Raw genomic sequence first — 26,931 nt, forward strand, 5'->3', positions numbered from 1 at the left:
CGGCACGGCGGCGCATGCGCAGCGCGCCCCGCGGCGCGGGGGAGGGGGGTTGGCGGGAAGGGCGCGCGCTGCCTCCTCTCCCCTCAGTGCGGCTCCCTCAGGAGGAGCCGGCGTCGCCGCAGCGTGCGTTGTCCGGAGCAGGACAAGGGCTCACGGCCCCGGGCTGAGCCCCCAGCGCCCGGGGCTGGAGGAGAGCAAGGGATGGGGGTGCAGGCCCCCGCTTCGGGGCACGCACGGCTCTCCCCCGCGCGTTACAACGCGGACAGGCCGCGGGCCCCACGGACGCTCCGTGCTTCCCGCAGGTATCACCTCCCTGCCCCTCACATCAGTTACCAACAAACATAACTTTTAGTTAAGGCGATAAGACGGGAAGCACTCAGTTTTCCCTATAAAAGCAAAGAGCGGGTATGCCACCGAAGGTGACAGCAGGAGAGGCTTAAAAACAAATTAAGAGGTAGGTTCACTATCCCATCAGCTTTTTAGCCCTTAATTGGTTCTCTGCTTTCATAAGGGGAAGGACTACTTTTAGTGGCTGCCAGGCTGTCCTTCCTAGTACTACACTTTGCTCGCATACATATGATTTCCATGGATAGATAAATATTTTAAATTAGATAAATAAAAAACAAATAGTGATCATACAGAAATTTATTTTTTTCTTACGCTCATTATAAATAATGTATAAGTTGGTTCACCTTTCAATTTTACATGATGTTATAAGGACAATATATTACACTGAAACAAAACAAACTTGATAGAAAAAATACACAATTGTTTTTGTTTATACACAAGTCATTTGTCAGTAATGACAGCATCTGACAGTGAGAACAGGAGACAGACAGGTAAAACTTGGGAGACAGCACAGCACAGTTATAACAATGATGTCATTTGTTGAAAGCAAAATAAAGGCTTTTACTGTTCTTTGATAGATCCAAACCGTCCCCTTCTGCATCTCACATATAATCTGTAAATAGCTAAAATCAAATATGTTACAATCCCTTTTTTCATCAGAATTAAAATAATTTAGTTTTCTTTGAATTTAAATTAATATTTGGCGAATGTGTGGCAATGTATACTTTTATACCATTCTAAATTGACAAGTAGTACTTCAGCTGTGTACATTTAATTCACATAAATTTGACTTGGGCATATACTTCCTCTGCCTCTCCCACCTCCTCTCTCAAAAATCCCAACCCCAAACGTCTATGTGCCTCTATTTTCACAGTGATTCATAAAGCAAGAGTTAAAAACACTTAAAACACCTTTTAGTAATACAGTAGTTAATATCTTAATTGGCAAGACCTGTTGTGGGAACAAGGCTTAGGAATTCAATAGTTTTTTGACTGCTAGTTATGATACTGTTAAATACTTTGGTATCTTTAAAATGCCTATACTGCATAGGAGACACTCATGCATGAAAGATCACAAATGCTTAAGAATTTACATGTTTATATGCTTATTTTCACTAGCTTAGACTTTGTAACACTAGCTGCTTAACTTCTGAGCTGACATACTCAACCAATATACAACATAACACTTGTTTGTAAGTAGCACTACCTTTCTCTGAGTTCACTCCATTTGGGAAAGGATTGTCCTGAATTGTTCTGTAGCAACAGAAAGTACAGTACAGAAATACTCTAGCATATATAATTTAAAAAGGCACTTTTGAGAATTCACGCAAATATTCTACTGAAATTGGAGTTTGGTCTAAAAAATATTTACCAAACATTTTTCTTCTCCTCTGTCCTTCTCCTCCTGTTCTCTTCCATGGTTAGTTTAGTTTTTTAAAGCTAAGTGAAAGAAAAGTAGGGCAAGATATGATAAGATAAGAAAGGGAGAAGTCAAGTTCCCTTTTCTCTGTTTCTCTTTAGTATTCCAGTGTTATCATCATATCAGGGCTTCCTTTTTGGCATTGTATTTTAGAAATGTCTGTGTTTGGTTAAAAAAAACACTGTAAGTACTAGGAGATTAAAAACATTAGGTGAGTAGCCTAGTTTTTATAATGAGTTATTTCAAATTAATTCTACAGTAGTTTAAATAAATACTCATTCCCTCTGTTCAGTTTTCAAACTTTGGTCACATACTGAGCATTAGAAGTAAACCTAGATCAAGATGTGAAATAGTCTTAAAGAGTACTATCTAGTAATGTTTTTCCAAGTATAATTCTGATTATCTGAAGGATCAGCTACAGTGCTTCCTGGAAACATTTTTAAGCATCACTAATTTTCTTAGCATAGGCATGGTTTTAGGGCGTGTGCTCAATATTGCTAACACAGTCTGGGTACCCCCACACAGAGCTATTTTATAATTGATACAGCTTATTGATTACCATGAGAAACAAGATCTCCCTGCTTCAAACATTTAAAACGAAGCTCCAATTTATCTCAGTGCAGTTTTGAATTTGTAAAATAGCTTTTGCAGACTGTGGAAAAAATGGGGTATGTAAATGTCTGAATTTGAGATTACTCAGAAAAACAGAGCCAGTTCAGATATTTAGAATAATATAGTCATGAAATAATGTGTAAAGATTGTGTTACTCCAAGGTATTTTTCCATTATTGTTTTGATAAATCTTTCCTTTTTTTGAAAAGGATTTGTTGAATGTAAATATACTCCTGTATACTCAGTGTGACCTTTCAACAACAACAACAACAAAATAGCACAGATTCTTTATGATTACTTTTTTCACCTTCATGCTCCATTCTTGCATGCAGGTGTAAGAAAAAAACCTGATACCATCTCTTCAGTTCTTTAATAGGCCTTATATTCCTTGCATAAAGGAAAGGAGAAGGAGGGGGGAAGGAGAAGAGGAGGTCATACCCCGTATGTATAGTTCAGTCCCTCAACGCTCTAATTACTAGGTACCCCTTTAGACATAGATAGTATCCCCTAGAGCCACATACTCATCAGTACCAAATGAGTAATTTCCTGCAGGTTACTCAACAGCTTGTAGGCAGCCTTATTCCAGTTTCTGGGGTCAGCTGGCTCATTACAGATGCTGTTGTAATTGTCACCTTGCACTAGTGGTCTCAGAAACAAAGCATTTTGCCCTCTTCCTCTGCATACACTATTTATGCAGTGTATATTTAAAGAGGACCAGTTTCAAGTACTGCCAGTGTGGCCCCTTTCACCAGTTTTATTTACATCATTTAAAAAAGTCTTGCTGCCCTGATAGGGGCAAGGAGTTTGTAGAGTGAGTGACAGCATCTTTATTTAGACTACAGTAATGGGTTCTACAAGCATACAAGCTCTCATTCAGCTATTTCTGTGTCAGACCTATCTCAAATCTTGAGGATGTTCCCAGAAAACTTGTATTCCCTAGCCTCATAAACTGGTCTGATAGGTAATATTACCTGTCATTACAAACCTTGCTGGTTGGTCTTTGACCTTCATGATTACACCATTAGCGCATGTTCATCTAGGAGTATTATCAGGTAATATTCAACCAAATACAATTTGGTTTATCCTGCTTTTCCTAGCACATGTTTATCTTCATCTATTGACATTAATATCCACGTTTATAATAGTGCAGGAAACTAGTTTAGGCTGTTATTCCCTGAGTGTTTCATATTCACCTTGAATATGTTTCCTCACAATTAATTACAAACTTAGATGCTGTATTAGCATCTACTGGAAAGGACAGGCCTGTTCAAATGATCACTCGAGTCAAACAGAACACTGCACGAACGGCGAAGGTCCATCTCCGGGAGCCCTCGTGACAGGATGCCACCGAAGAAATCATTTAGGTCTCCCTCTTCATTCTTCTGTGAGTTGTTTAATAAACATACTCCACTGCTTTAGTGAATTTACAAATTATATAAACAGACCTCACATCTTCACTTCTGTCTGGCGATTCTTCCATTGTTTAGTATAACTTATTTCCACATGCAGAAAATTTAAGGCCTCTACAGTAAGTTGTCTGGCAGTGCAGCTTTAAAAAAAAAAAAGTACTCGTTTGCTAGCTGGGAAATTTCTTCAGATGAAATGCTGTTATGTTTAGTTGGAGGCAATAGTCTATTTACATATTTTTAAGAAAACACTTTTTCTGAGCTCTGCAGAGAAACAGCCATGATGAGTAACTCAGAAGCCTAATGCATAAGGTGGAGCATATTGCTTTAGAGAAACCAGAATTATTTTGCAGSATACGGACAATATCAAGGAAGTCCGGCTTTCAATAACAATTATACTGACAGTGCTCAAGACTGATCTATCAATATTACTAGGTTTGAACCATGAAGTAGCCTAGACAGCAAGAAATATATTTAAGTTTTGAATTCATTAATTTAAGTTTGCTTTAGACCCTGGATTCAATCTGGATTGGGATAATCAGTTCAGTACAGTAAATTCAGAAGGTATATTTTAAAATAAAACCAAAGTATCAGAATAAGTTAACCTGTCTTTTTGTACATATTGAAGATTAGTTTTAGGCAGAATTTAGAAGAAAAATAGTTTGGAAATAAACAGAAGTTGGCAGTGTCCTGTTTCGAATGTAGCTCTGTCATCTCCTTGGAGGCATTTGTTAACTAAAATCCATCAGTACAAAAAGGCAAAACAGTGAAGAGCTGAAATATTAACATTTCAGTAAAGTGCATGGGATTGTGGCACACTTACGGCTTTGCTATGACCTTAACTCAGCTGCTGAATTAAAAGAGGGGGATGCCAGGTTCTTTACTATTTTATTGAGGTTAGCAATCTTTTCTTCTAATAAATAGTTTTTCTTTTCAGCAGTTTTCTGCCGCTGTTCTGTCATCTCCAAAGCCTTCAGCAGTTGTGCATTCTCAACATAGAGATCCTTGACCATTGCATCTGCTTTAGTATTCTTGGAAAGCTAAATTGTGAATAAAACAGAATTACTCAAAAATAAAAGCAAAAAACAGTGCTTGGAAAATAGGTGAATGTTTACTGTAACAAATATCACAAGTGAGTACAACCCACCCACTTCAGCTTATTTTCAAAGCTATACATTTCTGGAGTATTTATGGGCACTATGAATATTTTGAAATTAGATTGACTTTGTACCTTGAAAGATCAGGCAGATGACGGTGGGCAACAAGTGAGTTTTGTGGCAGGTGAGAACTGCTTATAGCGTTTGTCCTCTAGGGACAGGTCTAGTTCACAACAGGATCCACAAGCCCAGTGATCCCCAAGATAGTTCTTCGGGGATTTGGACCACCAGCTCCCCCTATAAAACTGGGGACAGCAGCATAGCCCTGCCTTGATGTGGGAGAAGGGACTGTCTCCATCTTGATAGAAAACACATATATTCTGCCTCGTTATCATGGGATGCAGAGTTCCACCTTCTAAAGTGTTCAGAGCCACCTTTTCCTACCCTATCCAAGACTTCTGAAAAAGGCCAGAGCAAGAACAAAAGAACCAAACAAAATCAATCCAAGCAAAGCAGGAGGTGGTGGTGGTGGGGAAATGATCACAGGTTAATCCTGTCAGTACTCTTTAGGAATTATCTTTTCTTCTTCCTGTTCTAAGCACAGCTATTTTCCAGTTAAGATACTTGGCCCAAATTTAATGTTTGTTTCCTGACTTTGGGTATATCGGCATGCCAAACAAGCACAACTTTTAGGAACTTTGAGTGACAGAGCCAGTCCCCAATTTGGATTTTTGAGAATTTTGGGGCATATGCTGTATTTTAGCTCAGAAGCATTAAAAGCAAAAGGAAAACACCTTTTACTCTAAGCAAAAGTCTGACTTGGTGGCTTTTGCTCGCTTAGTTGTTTACAGAAGTTATGGGGAAAATTTAGGGAAGACAGTAAGAATGCTTACTTGTTCTTTCAGCTGATTTACTTTATCTTGGAGAAGCCTCTTCACAAGCCTTAGTTTCTGTTCTACATCCATCATACGTTCTTCCATCATTTTTAGAAGCTGTTCATGACCCCCCTAGAAAGCAACATTTATGTGAGAATCAATTAACAAACATCAATTCACATTTACCAGTCTCCTCTTTTCAGTTCATGCTTTAGAGAAGACTAGCACTCCACATCTGGGTCTATTTTAAAGAGTAGACTAAGTTAGTACACAGCTCATGCAAGCAAAATGTTATGAAAACACTTAAAGGACACTCACAGCATTAAAACAGTTTTCCAAGTCTGTGCAAGTTACCCTTTAGATTACCAGATCAAAGACAAAGTGATACAGAATTAAGTTCAGTCTGGACTGCGATAATCAGATCTGGATAGTTTCATTTTCTGGTTCCCAGGCATTGCCATAGTTCAATTGCATTTGGGAAACAAAGTACTAATCGAAAGCTTAATGACTTTAGAAAAAAATTTATTAAGGTGAAGTCAGAAAGGCATGTTAGCTTGACAATATAACTCTTCCATGTCAAAGGTCCCTCTGAACTGAGTAACAAATCCTAAAAAAGTAGGATACTGTTATTCCAAGCTTGTTTTTTTACTTTCTTTAAATTAGCTGTGGATCACTAATATTTCTGAATACCTACTCTAGTGCGCTTCAATTTTTATTCAGTGATGTAGCAGATAAACTAACTAAAAGCATAGTAACTCACTGTCATGAGTGTGCCTGTTATACTAGCTACTGAGTGAGTTTTTCCTAAATAAATTAGAAACACTAGGAAATACAAGGAAGCTTGCTTGTATTTGGGAACACTACACAATGATTGCAAGCAAAGAGATTCTTCTTTTAGTGCTGTCTTGTTACTCGAATTCTAGGAAGTCATCTGAGAATAACAACTTTGGTAAAGCACTGCCCCTCTCAAGTGGCCTACGAAAACAAAGTACCTTCATTCTTGTGTGGGATGATAAATGAAAAAACTGAGGAAGGAGACTTTTAGCTAGTTAGTTGTTTATCTAAACTACTGTAGAAAGAATGGAATTGACTGAAGTTTACTCATGTCATTTAATGGAGCACCAGAAACTCTAAGTCTATGTACGGGGTTATATGTTCTCATAGCTTGTAAAGAAGTTTAAAAAAGTTAAATCTGAGTCATACAGAAAGCAGTTTTACAGTATTGCTGGACAGGATGTTTTACCAGATTAAAAAAAAAAAATAGTACTAAGTAGAGCTTGCAGTACTTTAGCCAAGTTATCTTCAGCTATCTTTTGTAACTTGATTGGAATTTGAAAACATGGCCAAATATTACATTTCAATTGGTTGCAGGAGCTCTAAGTAGATGAGTGGAAACTTTAAGAACTGGTGGTCTCTACATTTGTGATCCCTGTTTTTTTAGGTTAAAGTTAATTCGAGAATGTTTTACCTAACTTTTTATTATTTCATGTTTAATGGGAGAAACCAACTCAAGCATTAGGCTTTAAGCTCATTAAAAGCATATGAGCCAAAACATCTTTGAAAGCAGAACACTGACAAGGTTCATTTGCTCCCAACTAGAAAAATGATAGGCTTCAAAGCTGTGTTTTGCTGACCTCTTAAAATATTAAGGAAAAAAAATATCTAACTTAACATGGTAATTTGAGACAAAAGAAAAAACCCTAAGGAGGGATTGTCATGTGAGAAACCAATCTGTTAGTAATTTCTCCCTTTTCTGGCCCTCCCATTGTTCCTTTATGGTCACAGCAATAGGGTACGTCCATGTACTGTGCAAGTCCTGTTCTCAAATACACAGGCACAATTCCTGCTGGAAAGCAGCCGAATACCTGTACATCCTGTATCACAAGCCTTTCCTAAAAGTCCTGATATGACAATCCTCAGTATCAAAGAACAAATTTTAGACAAAATAGCTGTAACTTTTGCTCATAAAGCTGAAACTATTAATGCTAGTAAGACAAGAGCCATTGTTTAAAAAAAATTTTTTTTATTTCTCATGTACATCAAAAGTGTCATCTTTCCCTTTAAAAAAGTTTATACATCTTATACAAAAATGCAGTATAAATACCCCAGATTTTCTTCAAATCTCTTATAAAATTAGTACCATTTGAGAAAAATAGTTCATCTCTTTCCACATTGAACAAATCCACATTTTAAATAACATAAATAAAAGTGATTCGTAACAAATTAAAAAGGACAGGTTATGACCTTTCACAAAATAGCTTCTAGACAAATAAATAAGAAATAACATAACACTGGAAACCTTTAAAAAAAATGCACAGAATAATTTGATCCTCAACTTTCTCAGCTTATGCCAGTTCGTGTGTGTGTGTGTTTATCATGGTAAGGAATGAGATCATAAGCAGCCAAGCTGTCAGAGGTGCCCGATCCTCCTGTAGGAATCTGCATGCACTGCTCGCTGCTCCGGTAGCAAGGCCTAGAGAAAGGAGGCAAGTGGGATACTTCACCCTCATATCAAGATTAAAAGAAAAAAAATACGTATACTTTGTTAAAGCAAACCACAAATACAAGCTAAGCAAGCAAAGCAAGACAAACAAAAAACACATGCAAAAGAAAGCATGCAGAGCATCACAGATTACATTTCTCTAAATATTAGTATTGGCACTGCACATATGCAATAGAGGAGATATTCAAAATGCATTTTCTAGATGTAAGGACTCTTCAGATGGCTCATCAACATGTTGGGGTATTTAACGAAGGTCAGTTAACTTTAGGCGGTGATTAACTGCAGTTAGCAAAGCAATTAGATTTCTTAGAGGAAATTTATCTGGCACTACATAAAAATCTTAGATTGTTGAATAGCATTTATGAAAGCCCAACTGACCTCCTTTGGAAAAGGAAAAAACCCACCTTACTTGCACCTGCATTTCTATTTTAAGTCTAGTTACAAGTCTTTTTTCTAGAACAGGTGAATGAACTGTTGGTCAGAGGGGCTGCCAAAATAAAGTTTGAATTCTCCAATAAGGAGACTAGCAACTCCAAGTGCTTTGAATACACACACACACAAAAAAAATCTGTTTTCAGAGGTTCGAATAGATAGCACTTAGAAAAAGATTGGGTCAATGACAGGCCCCCACTATTTACTGAGCAAGGAAAATGACGATGAGTGCAGTGATAGCTACTGTGTGACAGGAAAGTATCTTAGCACAAGACAGAGCAGAAAGTTATCTAGAATTCAGAAGAGTCCAGACAGATTAACCCAACAGAAAAGGGTCGGGAGTTTTAATTCAGTGAAACTTGAGCTTACGACAGAATGGTAACCTTGCAGGGCAACAGCTCAGGAATCATTGTAAAATGAATGAGGACACAGACCAAAGCTGTGATCAAGAAGCAATGAAAACTGYAATGTATGAAGAACACGAAATAATTCCAAAAAGGAGGGGGATAACTTTGGATACCTTATTATACRGAAGGACTTGGCACCCAAGAGAGCTGCAAAGTACAAAGCAGCAGCAGCAAAACTAGGTGGTTGAGTTTACACAGAAAGCATGGATAACCTCACATTGTACTCACTGGTGAAAAGATGATGAAGAGGGATTAGGATGCAATTTTTCAAGATGCTAAAGTGGACATTAAAATGGACATAAGCTCAACTAAATGTTAACCCTAGAAATCAAGATGACTAAAAAATCGACAATAACGAGAATTAAAGCAAGATATGCTTCCAGAAGCATTTTAGTTTGTACCCAACTAAAAGCATTGACAAATTTGGCCTTGTTCATAGTGATATAATGCGGATGTTTAACAACAGTGATTTTAGCTATCTAGAAAGCCCACGAAAACAGCTGTAGCAGATGTTATGAACTAGAATCTTGTTAATATCCATTCACTTTGTTTAAGCAAAATCGATATAAAAAGAAAGTTCAAAGGTTTAAGTGCATTGACAGCAAATATTTGCAAAGACTCTAGAATGGTTTTAAATTCACAAAGCTTTCCAAGATCAAAGCCTTTTTTTTTTTTTTTTTTTTTAAAAAAGAAACATACAAGTCATATTTGTAGAACTACAAGTTCCAGGATGTGACTAGTTTGCAAATTGTTTCTCAGGCTTTCAAAGGCAAAATTACTAAGTCATCACTCCTAATGCAGTACACAGCACATTCATTTGCAGATGTTATTGCTGCAATATGGCTTTTATTGATTTCCAAATTAAACCGCACACTCTACTTTTCATTGTACATGACCAAGTACATTAGCTTGGGATGATGCACTTTGATCGGGACTCAGCTGAAAGGGAGAGAACCTTACATTTCATTTATTTTTGCTAATCCTGTATTATTTGCTGTCTTTTTGAGGGAACTGTTTGATTTTATGCCTTTAAACAAAAAAACAATTCTTACTCCCAAGTTTTAGAGACTTTAGAAAATATCGCTAGATAGTCTCTTTCTCCATAACACCCTTTTTTCAAAATATCCTATTGACATGTTCAGAGATTTTTGACCTTCAAAGTCTTGGACTCTGAAATAATGTGTTTTTAAAGACACAACAGCAATCTGAGTGCAAAATTAAAAAATTAAACCATGTGTCAAACCTACTCTCCAAACTTAATTTTATATGGGGAAATGCTAACTTTTCTACCAGAGCTATTACTGCCCTATAATTTATAATTTCACATTAGAAAAAAAAACAAAACTGAAAACCACTAAGCCCAGTACGTGCAGCGTCTGCAGTTTTTCTTGGAATTAGATTGTTTTTCCCTCAGAAATGGCAATGTTGAAGTTTTTGTACAATAGTGTTCTCCAAACAATGTCCTACCGTGACCAAATGATGAAGACAGGCTGACCTTATAAAAAGCGTTATTTGTTTGTATTATGCTTTACTACATCTGATACAGCAGAAATCCATGTGGCAGCAATGGCCTGAACTTATATTTTATGTTTTAGGCATGTGTGCTTGTGCAATACGTGGTGTATTGTATTTTTAAAAGCCAAATGGTTTCAGACATGGACATTAGGTAAAGAAAAAAGCTATAAAGAGTTATTGCACATAGAACAGAAGGAGAAAAAGCCAGTTAAGTGTGGATGGGATGTTTATTTCAAGAAAATTAAGAGGACTGTGGGATTAAGCAATGGCTCAAGCTAAATATGCTAAACAACAAAGGTTTGTTTTGTACACATCTGTGATAGAAAGAACTTTAATTTTTGAACTGGCATAAACAGAGAAAGGATCACAGAATTCAAAAAACCCAAAACACAAAGAACAAGCAAACTAACCAAACACCCTTTTAAAGCTGTAACCTGCAGAGGAAAGAGCGCTTTACCTGTGGCATGTTTGTTTCAGAGGGTCTGTTTTCAAGTTCCTCCTGAAGACGTTGACGACTCCTCTCTGCTTGCAGTAGCTGGTGTTGGAGCTGCAGGAACTGCTCCTTGGGCACCATAGCACAGCCTTGCTGCTGGAGCTCCCGGGAGTGCGGGGACTGGCTAAGCATCGCGCTGGCGCTCGAGTGTAGCATCTAAATGGTAAAAAGCCGGTCATCAGGAGCAGGCAGCGTTGCAGTTTGCACAAAATATCTTTCAGAGCTTCTTTCCTGCACGATACATGATTTACTAGGCATCAACTTAGTCTTGAGCAATTTCTTGTAAGCAAGAGAAACGAGCTTGAACTCGGTAGCAGAAGCTAAAAACAAGACAACTTTTCTCTTTTCAATGAGAAAGATGCATCTTTACGTGCAGTTTAAGTCTAAAGGAATCTGAGTTTTCAGTAATAATTTCAGACCTTAATTATAATTCACTGAATTTTTGATGAAATCCTGTCAAAGTTAAATGGACCTGTGGTGACCTTCAACTTAGCATTACTTTTTAATTGTAATCTTGATCCTAGGAGCTGTTATGAATATAGTGACGAGTTACAAATAAAAGCACTAGCATGAGGTGGGTTGAAGAAACTGTCCAAAAGTGCTAATTTTTTCTAGGCTTTCATCTAGGATGGAAAAGTATATTCCTAAAAGCAAAACAAGCTTTCAGTTTAGTATGTGATGATTTTAGTAATTTGATGCTTACTATATTTTATTCATAATTCAGTATTTAGAATCCCATATATCTATCTTTATATCCACTAATAGGAGAAGTTTTAACACATTTTATAATTTTCATTTTTAGCCATGCCACAAGCAGAGTTTGATAGCAAGTCTTGACTCCTTATGCCTATCTGTGCTACACAGGCAGAAGTACCTGCATGGAGGGGCCCTTGGGATATGGATGCATTTAGTAATCTGAAGGAGTTAGTTCCAAATTTTTAAGTTTTGCTTTCATTAAAAAAAAGGCTTACCAAATGAAATCAGCAAGTCTACATGATGCGAAGGTAGTTTATGCCAAAGTATATACTGGTTGTCCTCTGTGAAATGAGCTATACCAACTAGAGAACTTCCAGGATAGTAAAGCTAGGACTCTCGGGTGTAAGGACAAAAGGATCACATTCCTAGATGTCCTTTCTGTGGCAAAAAACAACCAACCAAAAAAAAACCCACAACACAGAACAGACTTGTCCCAAAGGTTTAGCTGCCCCCTCACTTGATTAGGTGCAAGGCTAGGACAGTTACTGGATGAAGGTGGCTAGAAAAGAGTTAGGCATTTCTGGCATCACCTTTTTCTGGTAATGTTCCAGCCACGAGAGCCCAGTGTTTGATGAACTGTCACAGTGTTAGATGACCTGTCAGACAACGCTGAGAGCTAAAAATGAATTATTGTTTCATGGGATTATTTAGCATTTTTGTAGACTGAAGTGAAAATATCCAGGAAAGACTAGTTCACAGCTGTAATAGGTTTAATACTGCCCTCCCCCCCAAATATAGTCAAGAAAGTGATGTTTCAGCCATGCCAATTTGCAGCTTGAATTTGCATAAGATTAATACCTTTCTTCTTGTAAAAAAAAAAAAAAAAAAAAAAAAAATCAACCAACCATATCCTAAAATTCTCACCTGAAATCTCACAACCATTAGTCTGTTCCTTTAGGAAAAGGTATGCAAGATTATGTTAGTGGTTTTACTTTTCCTTTCACACATGGTATAATTAGGGCCTTAATTAGTAATCATACTTTAGGTATTGAGTACATCTAGAATGGAAACAGTTGTAAGCATTTTCCATAATAGTCCACCTCTGTCAGGGCTTCTGCTCTAACGCAGAGTATCAGCCTGTCTGAAATGCACTACGAACTCTTTCTAACGCTCTGGCCGTGTTAGGATCCATTTCTGCTGGCCCACATAAACAGAATATAGGTTTACATGTTTTTTTAAAAACAAAACTGTCTGAATTTTATTTTATTTTTTTAAACTATCAGGAGGCTCTCATATCAGCTTGTCTGTAAAGGAGCTATTCTTTTACTGGCAATATAAACAGAAGTAATGAGGTTCTCATGGAATTTATCTAGGGTTTCTTACCATATCATGAAATACATCAATCTAATGAAAAAACTGAAGAGACAGTCATTAAATGTTAACAGCATCTTAAAAAATACCAATTGCATAGCTAATGAAAAAAATATAGTCTTGCCATACTCATCTGTAGAAGAAAGTGGAACAGTAATGAACTTGCTAAACTATTAGGGATGACATCGACTCTGATCACATACCAGCTAATATTAAAGAAACATTTGACAGTCTGGTGAAAGGCATGCAGGATATCAGAGGTAAGCATGAAAACAACTTCAAGTCTCACAGTCAATGGGTTAGAAGGAAGGGGTTGAGCCACTTTTCATTTTCTTATAGTCAGCTTAGTCCTTTTGAATGCAGTCGATTATTTCTCAATTTCCACAGTAAGGCCTTAAGAGTATGCAACTTCTTGGCCTACAGGATCAATCTCCTAATATACTATCCACACAAAAGAAGTTAGTGCAGCTGTCAAAGAATTAATGTTAGATTAAAATGAATAGTGGCTCCTTTATTTAAAGGATGCATGGAATAATAAAAAAAAGCTGTATAAAACAAATAAATGTATTTTCTCCATGCTATGGTAGTACATTGAAAGTGATTGCTCTACCTTCGCACACTATTTCAGAAAGAGAACTGCACCCTTCTCTGCTAGTTCCAACCACTGAGTTCTAGACAGGTTAGCCATGAACAAAAGGAGAACAGGCACAAAAGAGAAAGTCAGAAGTTAGAAAGTGCTAACTGAGTGTTACACACACCTGCTGGGAAAAGGTTATCGTAAGTAACAAAAGTCTTGCATGTTTTGAAATACAAATTTCAGGAGAAAATGCATTTCCATGCTTGATGTTTATAGGAAAGGGTTTAACTGTGTTTGGAATTTTCCCATAGCTTAATTGAGAATACATAAAGGCACAGGGCAGATATAAACAATGTTTTCAACAACTTGTCAAAGTCATCTCTTCTAATAAAATTTTACCACTAATTGCATCGTACGTTTAGCATAACATGTTGCCCATTCACTTGCTTGATGAAAAACACAAAGTCTTTTAAAAAACAGTGTTGCAAAAGACTCATCTAGAATGTATTTTGATTTAGGGAACAAGTCAAAATTTTTGTTTGTCTTTTCTTTAACTCAAATTCAAGGCATCAAGTTTAAGCAAAAGAGCTGAGAGGCAACTCAAAGGTCTGTCCTGACCTTAAGATATACACTAACCTAACATAGTTAAGCATGCCTATTTCTGTAGCCAAGGATACCTGAGAAAGACAATAATTTAACATCCAGCGTGATCTGACTCTAGTAATAATAAACGAGCATCCTCATTTAAGACTGGTTTCTTGGGAAGAAACTCAACTGAAGTTTTCATTCATGCCTTTGGATTAACAGCAAGTTGCCTAAATTGTTATTCTACCATGCTCTAGATAAGATAGGTTTAAATTCAGCAAAGTACTCCCATAATAAATAAGAACAATTTTTCTACATTAATAGCATTACTCAGATATTAGTTAGGAAACTTGAGGTTACATGTTTTAGGAAGGAACAGGAAAATGTCAGCCTTGTCCCCAAGCGCAGAAGTTTCTTTGCTATCTGATTTTTAAATCTGAAGCCTCACATGAATTATGATAAACCACAGTGTGCTTCATAGAAGCATGTTTGTCCCACTGCAACATCTTGATTGTTAAAGATGATGAGATTAGATGGATGTTAGAAGAGATTAATTTGTCTGGCTTTGATCAGTTCCCTATGTTTCTACACATCTAGAAAAAAATGTTAATAAATTCATAGATTCAGTGAGATACTGATAAACCTCCACACTGTTCAGTGTAGTTAACATTATTGGAAAGTACCTCCATTAACTGATCATCCAGTTTGACTTGCTTTTTTCTTAGCCCTTCGTTTTCTGAGCTGGTTTCCAGTTCACGTTCAAGAGAATTCATCTGACTGATCTATTAGAGACAAGAACTTTCCTTAGAAAGGTAACAGTTTCTCATTTTATCCATTTTATTCAGTATGCAAGTCATGAATCACTGCATATCAAGACAATTCATGATTACGAGATGCAAGTAAGCATTTGGACAAGTGTAACATGTTTTGGTAAAAGCGATATCTAAGACTAAATGTAGACAGCGTGTTTAACACAAGTGCCAAAGAACAGGCAGGGTAACCAACTTTGAATCTGAAAAGGGAGCATATGGGAATCTGAATGGAGCATATGGGAGCCGTGTATTGCAGAACACTTGAAAAGAGCCTGTGTTTTGTTTGTGGTTCCCGTGTTCCACCCCTGAACGGTTTGTACTGACTAGAATTCCTGCAGCACATCGGCACAGCCTACAGCCCTGTGGTAGCATGCTCTACAGAAGCGCAAAACAAAAGATTACAGGCTCCTTGAGATGGGGATTCATAATAAGAGACATTAAACAGCACAAGACTAAGTAAAAGAAGAAAATTACCGTATTAGCTCTTAGAGATGAAAAGCTGCAAGTACTACATTGAAGCCACAGTCACGTATTTACCATCTGAAACTAACCTTCCTGTTTGCAGAGGACAACTCCTTCTGAAGCTGTTCGCACTCCCTCTTCAAGCTTAACTTCTCTTGCTCTATGGCTTTGACGATACCTGACTGGCTTTGATGCTTTTGGTGCTTTAGAGAAAGAACAGTAGATTCCAGCTGGCGGATCTAAAGAGAACAGAGATGAACAAATGTAGAAAGACATTCCAGACCATTCAGAAACAGTTTCTTAGTGAGGTTTCCAACACTGTCCACTAAGTCAAAGCTGACAATCCACTGCAAATCAAATTGCGTCTAGTTCATCTAAAACATCAAGTACCAATTTCCTAATTGTAACAATTTTTGACCTTTAGCTTTGAGCACTGTGTCATTCTTTCCCTTCCTCCTCCCCATAATTTGCTTAATACTGTGAGCCAAAAAACAGAACAGGAAGAATGCTAGGAATATTAAGAATCTTTTTTTTTTCTTTTCTTTCCCCTAAGTGAAGAGTGTTACTGAAAATCAGACCAGAATCTTCGATGAGTTATGTTCAGGATTTTCTTTTTAAAAGGGGCCATTGTGTGAAATGTTGCAAGAGTGTCTGCTCTCTGCACTCAGTGCTCTTTGCACTGCTCAGTGCAAGTATGTAAGAAAGCTTTCTCATTATGCAATCTTTCTACAAACATTTCTGTTGAAAACTAATGAACTATATTCTTCTGTATCATTCACTGCAAAAATGAATCATTAAGGTTTGCCTAGCATGCAGTGACCGCCTGTTGTGGTCTGGTAGCTCGTCCGAGTTACCTTCTCCCTGGAATGAGTTAGATCTGCTTTAGTGTTCTGGACTTCTCTCTGTAATCTCTCGTTCTCTTGTCTTAGCAGCTGCTGCTCCTGTTTTGTCAGCTGATCCAGTTCATCCCAGTGTAATTTCTTCTGTTGGTCCTGCAGCCCTGAGGAAGGCACAGCCAGTGCTAGAACCCGGTTCTTAAGACAGACAGAATTGCAGGGTTAGGCCTTAAACAAAGAAGCAGACATTTTCTCTATTCAGAGGGGTTTTAATAGGCTTTCAGTAACTGTAGACGCTTAAGTTAAAGGATTCCTGCCTTCCTCCCAGCCTACATATCATTTTTCAGCAGGAAACCCAACATGCTAATCACAGTGCAAAAACAAAGTGGTTCCCTTAGCTGAAATCACAGATAATAGCTAAATGCCAGAATGGTTAATACGAGTGCACATAGCTCAACAATATAAAAAAGCAATTTGCACTATTTCACAGCCTCATCAGCTAAATAATAGAACTCAGTATTATGTATTATTCAGTAATAACTGTAATTTAGTTCCTGTTATACAACTCTGAAACAGCCTCTTTTCCATGTGGACATTAAATATTCCTTAATTACATGCCAAACAAGCAAAATTAGTATCTGAATTCATAATACTAATCACAAGATTGCTGTCTACAACCTCCTTCAGTTATAGCTGCTCATCAATTAAAAAAAGAAAGGCTGTTATAATACTGTGCCCTTCACCTCCCTATCAATCACTAGTTTGGCTGTTAGTATGTTTATAGTGTGATGTCTGTGAATTCATACTTTGTCCACAGATTTTTTTGGGGGGAAAGGTTTATTTTGGGGAAGCATAAACACTTGTAGAGAAAGCTATATTTAAAACTTAGGAGATTGATCACAGACTGTCCCTAACATCCAGAGACAGATTTTAAGAATAAGTTACCATAAATCTGCACGTTATATACAATCTTGCAAGTTAACATTTTTTAAAATGGAAAACTAGTAAATACAGAAAAAAGGATTAAAATAGGACTTTTCTGTACCCATCTCCTTTTAGCTCCATTAGGCTATTTATCACTTGTGTTTACAAAAGAATCAATGGTTACATAATTCAGAGTCTACTTGTTTAAGTCCATAGCACTGTTTGTGGCTTTGTTGTTGACAACCTAAAAAAACTAAAAATGAGTTGAATACAGTGAGTGGCTACAGAAAAGCAGCGCTTAACATATCTGCAAATTCTGGCATGCAAAGCTGATCAACTCGGAGGCAGTTTAATTGCAAGCCAGTGCCATTTTAGTACGCCCGTCTTCTGAGAAGTCAGAGTTACCTTTTCATTGGCGTTCTGCAGTTGCTTGTGCAAGGACACCGCTTCCTGTTTAAGGGTTTCCTTCTCCTGCTGCGCCACCCGTAAGTCTGCTTTCAGTCGGGACAGTTGGAGGTTGGTATTTTGCAGTGTTTCGTCTAGACTCTGAGCCTGCAACACCCAGGAACACAGCTTTGTATCCGCTCTACCAAGATTTCTTGTGAGCAACTAATTTGAAGAAAAAATGGTTCTATTACACCGACTACTTAAATGGTGAATAAGTTGGGTAAGAGTGGTTTTTCTGCTAGGATGTGTGTATATATATATATAATGTCACAAATCACACAAATATTTAGGATCTCTCTGATAAAAAGAGGAATGAAGAAATTGTAATATTGCCAGCCTCCTAAAAAAATACTGAATGATTCTCTGAAATTGTCTTCCAAATTAGTAGCCACACAGTCTTTGTTATGGCAGAAATGCTGCCGTCAACAAATATACATCTCCCACCCCAGAATGTTTAATGTGATGGACTGGGAGAAGGAGATTTATCTTGAGTTATTTATTCTTCTTGGCAGCCTGTGGCCACCAAGGAACCCCAAACATAGTCAGCCAAGCAAAAGGCCTTTTCTCTTCCCCTCCCTTGACTGGTAAGAAACAAGCTACCACCAGAAGAGCAGGAGGCAGTAGCTTTGGAGTATACTGGGGATAACTGGGAAGAATGAATAGGCAAAGGAACTTGGCTCTAGATGCAAAACAACATAGCTTATTCTCGGGAAGAAAATCCCTCATGCCACTTAACAAGTTTCCTCTTGTTCTTTAAAAATGTCACTCCGAAAGCCCATGAAAATGTCCATTATTAGCTGCATGACATCTTTGCCCATACTAGAAGAGAGCTACTTTTATGAAAAAGTGCTCCAAAAGATTTTTAAAAAGCTTTTGATCCAGGGCTATAACAAAACTCACTATTATACCTTTTCTTGTGAAACTGCGAGCTGCGTTTTCAATGTCTGACTCTGTTGTTCCCAGGACTTCTGTTCCTGCTTCAAGCTGGCAATTGCATTCTCTAAGAAGCTTACTTTGGCTACCTGAAATAAGATTACATCTGTAAACCAGAATCATCCAGGATTTTCTTTAACTCAGTTTGACTCTGAGAGTTAAGCTAGATGGAGTTACAGCTATGCAAAGAAAAAGCAGGAGAGCCAAAACCCTCAGCTCCCTCCTCCCTCCCAGTCTCCACACAACAACAGGATGTTTATTTATAGCGCTAGTTATGCTGCTTGAGTTTAGAATTACGAACTTGTAATACATTAGGGCTACGAGACAAACGTGAGAACACAGGCTTCCTTGTCCTGCTGCAATATTTGTATCCAGGCCTCTGTGTTCCTTGCAACGTTTGGAATTTGCTACCTAATCGAATTATAGTAAAGCTGTGCCCCAGAATTTAAGCTTCCTCTCTAAGATCAGCTAGGAAAAATAAACAGCGGAGGAGATTAGGTGTTTATCTGGCTTGAAGGTAAGAAAAAAATCCAAAGTAGTTTTACAGCTAAGGGTGATACAGATAGTGGTAAAAGCATTTAACAGCTTGCAGAATTAAACAGCTCATGTAATAGCATGTAGGCAGAGACATGAATTTGCAGTCCTTTCTTACCTTATCAATACACCTGTTTAATTCCTCACTCAGGGCTTCTTTTTCTTTCAGCAGCTTTTCATTTTTAGTAAGTAAGCTAGAAACTTCATTTTGAAGGTCAGAGAGATCAGAACATCTGGGCAGCTGTAGAAAACAAACCCCTCACAGTTGCATTTCTGTGCTGTTTCAGAATTTTACATGAAAGTGTTATAAGAAGATTTCTCCTGTCCCCAGGGCTAAATATCACACTCTGGATAGAGCGTAAAAGGTAGGAACAGAGGGCATTTTGGTGCCCCGTTTGTATGATCCAAGACCTCCTTCCTGCAACAGCAGTGCTAAGGCTTCTCCAGTTGCTCTGCGATCCGTCAGATTTGCTTTAGGGCTCGTCTTTTCCCCTTGTCCTACCAGAGGCCAGCAGACAGGTACTGCTAATCTCACAGGAGGCATATCAATGTTACAGTTAAAAAAAAATAGTTATCAAAATACGTGGTTTAATATAGGATCAGTCAGGTGGTCTGACAGCAATTTCAATAGAAAGTGAAGCTTCTGCAGGCCGAGCCCATAGATTTTCACTGGTTGTGTTTATGGTGTTTTTTGTTATCTTTGTAAACAAACTGTAACAGATCTGGAAGTCTTTCTACAAGGACATGTCAGCATTCAACTTATAACCTCTGAGGCAGAGAAGGCTTTGGATACCAACTTCCAAGGAAGGGGAAAAAAACCCACTGTACTGCTGACTTCTGGTCCCTTTCCCATTTAACACCAGTCCTTTAGCTTAACTCTGCCTCCTCCTGTGCTCTCTTTGCTCAATCTTCTGTCCTTAATTACACTCAAGCCACAATCCACTCTCTACTGAATAGGCTTCATCCGCTTTTGCTTTTTAAGGCCATTATCAGTCCCAAGCATTGGGTACATCAAATGAGTGCTTTACTCTGTAAAGAAAATGACTTTGTGGAGCCCCGATAAGGGGGGGCTAAAACTCATTCGCAGCCTTGTATTATCTATGATTATTAACTTGTATTTACAGCCTATTGAACCATGCTCCTATCAACTACCAAACACTCCAGGCAATTTTCCTTAGAAGTTAAGAGACATCAATGTCTCCAGATGGATTTTAGCAGTAGGAATTCTCCTCTAGAGGACGTGCTGAAAGGGAGCAGGCCTTTGCTGGAGCTATGTCCATATGACCAGCTGGCTCTATGGCTGAAGAACCCCAGTGCAGTACAGTGTCTCCCCAACCCATCCCCTATTTCTACAAACCAGAAGAGCCTAATATATTGATTTAAGCTTTATAGCTTTGCTTTCATTGTCAAAGTCTGTCTTTTCCCTTTTTGCTATGGCCTTTCTTCAAAAAGAGAAAAACAGACCCCCCACCACATCTCAGACCCAGGCAAGAGAAGAGAGCAGGGCACATTGAGCGCCACATTCCTGCTGGATGTTGGGGGAATAAACCCGTTAGATAACTGTAGTCAAATAAGCTGCCATACCTGTTTTGTTTTCTCCAGCTCCTGCTTGAGGACGTGGTTTTCCTGCTCCAATATATGAGCTTGAACTTTCATTTTTGACAGCTCCATCTCCAAGGAAGACACCATATTTGATGACTGGAAAAAAATTAAAGGCTCAGACTTCAACTTAAAGAGACAGGCAGAGTAACAGAGGTAAGCCGGGGATGTTCCGGCCAGTGACAGGAGTTAATGCTGGGATGGCACTGGACTGAACAAAACAGGCATGCTGGAACGTGGGGGTGGAAGTATGTAGCATCACCAAGATCCATTTGCAAGACAGGACTGCCTACTTCTGTTTCCCTTCCTAACGGCACCCAGAAAGCAGCCTCTGCCTTCCCTTCCCACCCCCATCCCCGCCTGCATGTACGTTTGCGGCTAGCACTTGGGAAAGTCCAGATTTGAAAGACCACGCACAGTTTGAGAAAGGGGTGCTAATTCCACGGTACTTACGCGTACCTAAAAATTGTTTCATACCATTAGAAACAGTGTTATCCTGTACCTTTATTTTAGAGTTTTCCAGTTCCTCTTTCAGTAGCAATCTCTCCTTTTCCCATTCTTCCAAGGAACACTTTCCTGCTTCTCTTTCCTTTTGCTTGAGTACCCTTGCCAGCTGTTGATTAAGATCCTGTACATCTGCTTGGTTTTGGGAATTCCTCTGGCTAAGTTCTGTATTTTCAGAGTCCAGCTGCTGGTTCCTAGTTTTCAGATCCACTACCTGAATTTGGACAGCGGTGTCAGTTACGAGTACTTTTACACTGGGGAGCAGATTTTTAAAACATTTCTATTAAAATCTTCTATTACTTGCCTAGCACAACAAAACTCCCTTAAAAGGAGGATGGTAGAATCTCATGGATACGAGCAAAGGATCACTGCTGGCAGTGTTCCTAGACCCAGCTAACTGGGAGGTAAGAGGAGGCTGAGTCACATAACCTCCCTTTCCCATGGGCTACTGCAGCATTACCCAGAAAGATTACAAAGGAAAGATTTTCATTTTATATTCCTGTTAAGTATACTTTTCAAGTTCACTGTGGAAAAATGCTCTCAAGTCTGTAAGCTAAATGGTTGCAGTAGCATTGCAGTTGTCTTCAAATCTGGTCAAAAAAGCCTCATATCCACCCAAACCAGTTAATGAGAATGTACAGTTATTATCAAGAAGTTTGAACACATAATGACCATTTTATACCACCTTTGCTGTATGAAATTCTTTCTTTAGCTGGTCACAAAGATTTCTACAGAGAATATTCCAGGCTCAGTCTACATACCTGCTTTTTCAGGTTGTCAACCATCTTCTGTACAGCCACTTTCTCCTTTCTTACTGCCTCTATTTTTTGCCTAAGGAAAAAAAGAAAGCTTGTTAATATACACAGGCAGTAAAAATGGGCTGGGTTTTGACATCTTATCACTAGAAATGGTCATTCTGGATTTTTTTTTTTTTTAATTTTGAGGGTTTTTTCTTTTTCTTTTTTTGCTTAGCCTCACTGTTTTGCGTAGGCGTGGTGAATACTCACTTCTTTGAGGTACCCACACATTTCTTTCCTAGGGGGGCTAAGATACTCCCAGGATCCTGAAAAAAGACCATGCAAAAGACCAAAACACTGAAGCGACATGTCAAACTGCACCTCTTCGTGCCTGTGCGAAGGCTACACACGCCTAGCACCCTCTGCCTTTGCTGCAGCAAGCAGAGGAGTCGCGTTAGTTCTGCTCATAGGTAGGTCCGTGTTGCTGCAAAGTCAGACACGTACGTGTTACTCGGCCATCGGACCTCCTATCAAGCAAGTCCCTGCTTTAGAGCTAGGAATGGGCAGAACAAGCTGAGGCAAGTGAAAAACAGACTGTAAGCCAGCTGGAGAATCTCCTGGTGCCATTAGAAATCAAGTTCCGTGCAGTATCTGGCATGCAAAAGCTTTGAGAAGGGATGCGACCACCATGTCTGCGCTGCAGTGGAAACCTGAAAGCACGCGCATGATGCACCCCGTTCAATTCTTACCGCATTTCTTCCCGAGATCCGTTTAGCTCCCTCAGTTTCAGGTTGGAAGCACTACCTTCCTCATTTAATAAAGTTACTTCATTTTTCAGAACAGCGTTTTCTTCTCTGAGCTTCTCGGCTTCACATCTATGGCAGAGAGATGCGACAGTCTAAAACTGTTTGTCTATAGTCTAGGCCCGCAGGGAGAAGAGCTACAGAACGGCTAAACTACTTGTGATGTTTTAAAAACAGAGCTACTACTAACTAGTTTTATATATCAACTGCATGTGGATTTTACATTTCATTTAGTAAGGGTACCTCTCAGAAGGGCCTTTTTGCCTTTACAAAAAAGGTGCACAATGTTAATTAAAAACCTCAGATACTTGGTAAAAGTTTCAAGCTTTAATATTGTACTATACCTTTTACTCCTTAAATTACAAATAACCTAGTCATAACTTTAAACAGCTTCACAACACAAGATGCAAACTGCTACAAGCGTGAGCGGTTTCACCAGCTATTTCAAGAGTCCAGCATGCTGGGAATACCAGCGTGGAAACAGCACGGTTTGAAAATGCCTTTTCTTTCCAGAGGCAACTGTAGAGAAATAATTTAGGCATGGTGTAATTCTTGAAAGAACAAATTCTTACAGGAAGCCGTTGTTGGACAAAAATTAGTCATTTGTAACCACTTTATGGTCTCCAAAAAAGCACTTACTGAAATACATCAGTTAAAAACATAGGTAATCTATTATGTTCTCCTTGTTATAATGGTATTTACCATATTATACCATATAATGGATTCCTAACACTAAGTGCTTCTACTGGGAAAAAATTACTCATTTTCTAGCGTTAACTTAAATATTTAGAAAATTGAAGCACTTTTAGCATTCCAAGTAACATTCGGTACTAGAAAAGAACAGAGTGAAGAGGTGATATTAGTATGAAAATTAAAAGCATTCTGGAAATGTTACCGTCATGTATTTGATGTAAAATGTAGGTCTCCGATTTACCATAAACTACACCCTGCAAGGATGACTATCCACAGGCAGCACAGTTGACAAGTTGCTCCTCTTTTACCATCGTTCACGTTAGCTCACGTTCAAAGACGAGTAAATCGTACACACTTATTTCAACTCTCATTATCCACGTTTAAATAGCTTGCTTACTAGTAGTTAGAATCCAAGGCATTGCTTTCTAATCAAAGTTAAACTACTTGTTAATGCAGCAACTGCAAGGAAGTCAGTAGAAGTTAAAGTAATCAGTGGATCGCTAGGTTAGTTTCTAAGCAGAGCAAGCAGCGAGTTTGATTATTGTGGGGCCTGCACGTTTCCCACAAAGTTTAAGTGTACATTACCTCAAAAGATCAACTTTTTGCTGCAGCTCAGTGCATGTACTTTGCAAGCCATGTGTCACTGCGCTCCAGTCCTCTTTCTCTTCATGAGGGTGCATGTCATTTCGGTTAATCAAAGGAGCAACTTTCAGCTTTCTGTTCAGCTCTTGCTGCTCTCTCTTTTCCATCGAGCTTTCTTTTAGCATGATATCACATTGGGCATGCTTGTCTTGCAGAACTTTGAACGCCGCAGTGTGTTCTTCTGCTTTTCCAAGTTGGCATTGCGGTCTTAACTTTTCACTGGATGCATCTGTTTTTCCTTGTGCATACTGTTCTTGGATGTCTTCCAGTTCTTTAACTTTTCTGAGGAGGTGTGTTTTTTCCTCTCTGAGTTTAATAGTTTCTAGGTTACTTTCTTCTAGTTTGCGATGAAGGCTTCTCAGCTTTGGTAAATTGTCTTCTAGTACTTTATTTTTTTCAGCTAACTCTATCATTTTAGATTTCAGCCCCTCATTTTCCACCTGAATTTCTTCTTGTAAAGACAGAAGTTTAGCTTGTGCCATTGATCTTTCTTCTAACTCTTCAATCCTTTTCCAAAGCTGAGGTATTGTGTTTTTCAGGTCACCTTTCTCTTTAGTTGATCCAGAAACATGCTCAAGCTGGAGAGAAGCGCCAGTTAGTTCTTCAGCCTCCTCAAGCTCAATCTGCAGCTTAGAAGCATCAGAAAAAAAGCCTTTATTTTTTGTAGCTATTCTGTTATTTACCAGGTGAATGTTCTGTCTAATATCATTGTGTAACATCTTTAGTCTGGGAACTCTCTCAAGAGTTTTTTCAAGATCCCTCTGCTTTTTTTGCAGCAGGGGCACTATGGAAACTAGCTCTTGCTTCTTGTCAGAACCGTGGCTACAACCAGTTTCCAGTGCCATCGTACTTCCTGGCACCTGACACACCTGCACCTTGGGAGCGAGGCTCTTTGCTCTAGTTTCGTCACATGGCTTCTCCAAACTGGAACAAACCTCAGTCATTTCTGTAAGGTCTGTAATAGCCTCCAGCAATGGAAAGACATCCGAATCTGTTCCCTTATCTGTGTCTTTACAATCACTGGGCAACCCTTCTGCAAGGGGATCTAGTGTGTCTTGCAGCTGGGATCGTTCTGAATCAGAGTTTGCATGGTCAGAACTGGCACGTCCCGCTGGCTCACGCTCGACGGCTTGCAGCCTTTGCTGCAGTCTGACGATCTCGGAAGCCATTCTGACATTTTCCTTCACTGCTTGCTCATGCACTTTCTGCAGACTCCTAAGAACATCTGCATCATCTCCTGGATGCTCCATACCAGAGAACGAAGCAATTTTTCTTTTTGCTTTTGCATATTCATTTTCCAATACCCTGTAATGATTTTGTAGTGTGGAAAAATTAAGGGTCTCCCATTGCAATTTCTGTATTTTTTCTTGAAGATTTGAGATTTCCAAATTCATCTCTGCCTTCTCTCTTTCTGCCCTTGCACAGATGTCTTTGTTTAAGCTCTCTAAAGCAAGAAGTTTGGAATTGAGTTCTTCTTTCTCTTGCTTATGTTCACTGTCAAGTCTCTCCAGCTTTTGGCTAACCAACCTCCCATTTTCCTCCATCATGGATATAAACTCTTCTTTGTTCTTTAGCTCTTTTTCATGGTCATTTTGGAGTTGTATTATTTTATCACTCAACTTGTTCTCTTGCTTTTCAGTAGCATTTTTCAGATCTTGTAGCTCTTTCTGAAGCTGTTCTTTTTCACACACCAACTTGTTCACTTCCTCCTTGAAGTTTTTCTCCAGGAGTTCCTTCTCCTGGGTTAGGGCAAGAGAAACAGCCTTTTCATTTGCCAGCCTTTCCTTCAGTTGCTCTTGGGCTTCAGCAACCTCCTGGACAACTTCATCCTTTTCAAACTCCCACTGAGATCTTTCCTCTCTCTGCTGTTCGGCAAGTTCATGCAACTCCCGTTGGTAGCGTCCTTCCAGATTTTGGATCGTTTCTTCATATTTATTCACAAGTGTTTGTGTGCTGACAGAAAACTCAGTTTCTGCATGAGATGCTCTTCTGTTATAGTCACTTTCCATTTTTTCCCTAAACATGGTTAACATAACACATTACTAAACTCTAGGCTCACTCAAAAAGATTCAAATGGCTGTTTACGCTACTTAATAAAACAAGCTGAAAAATTACATTTTCACTGAGTTTTAGATAAACCCATCAAACAGTTCTTCCGAGAGCCAAAGTTAAATCTGAGACAATCTGTTGAAATTTCAAAAAAATTTAATTGCCTTGGAATGAGTATAACTCATGAAGTGTCCTTAGATATAGTTTCTTATACAATACATGCCCTTCTGCACTGGTGATTGGATTTATGGAGGCAGAGGTTCTCCCCCCTAGTAGGGTCCCAATTACTTTGACACTATACTCTAGCCAAACACATTCACCTTCCATCCATTTACTACTTTGGAAAAAAAGCATTTGGATTTTCAGAGTTTTTAAGTACAAAGGATCGTGGAGCACAGGGATACTGAATAGAGCTCAAATTAATCATGGCTGTTTTTGTTTTTTTTATACTTTAACAGTATTGTTACCTCTGGATGAGCTACAAATCAATATAAATATCTGCTTGAGAAAGGTCAAAAGAAAAAACTCCTGGATACCCACCTATCAGTGTTCTGGAATAAAACAGGTAATGGCACTGTACAGCTAACGCACTTGAATTAAGCATCTGGAGTAATTTCTGCG

The 26,931-nt window shown here is 38.6% G+C and overlaps 1 protein-coding gene across 2 annotated transcripts in view; it reads right to left on the reverse strand.

The window, feature by feature from the left end:
- Positions 1 to 4,614: 4,614 nt before the first annotated feature.
- The window catches only part of NIN (ninein), a 49,150-nt gene continuing 26,833 nt past the window's right edge, over positions 4,615 to 26,931 (reverse strand). The window contains exons 16-29 of one of the 2 annotated variants that reach the window (XM_026056236.1): positions 24,205 to 26,277; positions 22,873 to 22,998; positions 22,148 to 22,217; positions 21,385 to 21,600; positions 20,868 to 20,981; positions 19,402 to 19,524; positions 18,725 to 18,838; positions 17,775 to 17,921; positions 16,464 to 16,643; positions 15,699 to 15,848; positions 15,019 to 15,117; positions 11,071 to 11,262; positions 5,775 to 5,888; positions 4,615 to 4,824 (exon numbers count right to left, since the gene is read on the reverse strand). In XM_026056236.1, the coding sequence (XP_025912021.1) occupies positions 4,615 to 4,824; positions 5,775 to 5,888; positions 11,071 to 11,262; positions 15,019 to 15,117; positions 15,699 to 15,848; positions 16,464 to 16,643; positions 17,775 to 17,921; positions 18,725 to 18,838; positions 19,402 to 19,524; positions 20,868 to 20,981; positions 21,385 to 21,600; positions 22,148 to 22,217; positions 22,873 to 22,998; positions 24,205 to 26,277 (3,928 nt within the window). Of the gene's footprint in view, positions 4,825 to 5,774; positions 5,889 to 7,898; positions 8,230 to 11,070; positions 11,263 to 15,018; positions 15,118 to 15,698; positions 15,849 to 16,463; positions 16,644 to 17,774; positions 17,922 to 18,724; positions 18,839 to 19,401; positions 19,525 to 20,867; positions 20,982 to 21,384; positions 21,601 to 22,147; positions 22,218 to 22,872; positions 22,999 to 24,204; positions 26,278 to 26,931 lie in introns of those variants that run through there. The other variant, XM_026056237.1, reaches the window with a different exon arrangement.

Source organism: Apteryx rowi, unplaced genomic scaffold (assembly GCF_003343035.1).
Source record: "Apteryx rowi isolate R43461 unplaced genomic scaffold, aptRow1 scaffold_13, whole genome shotgun sequence".
Taxonomy (NCBI): Eukaryota; Metazoa; Chordata; class Aves; order Apterygiformes; family Apterygidae; genus Apteryx; species Apteryx rowi.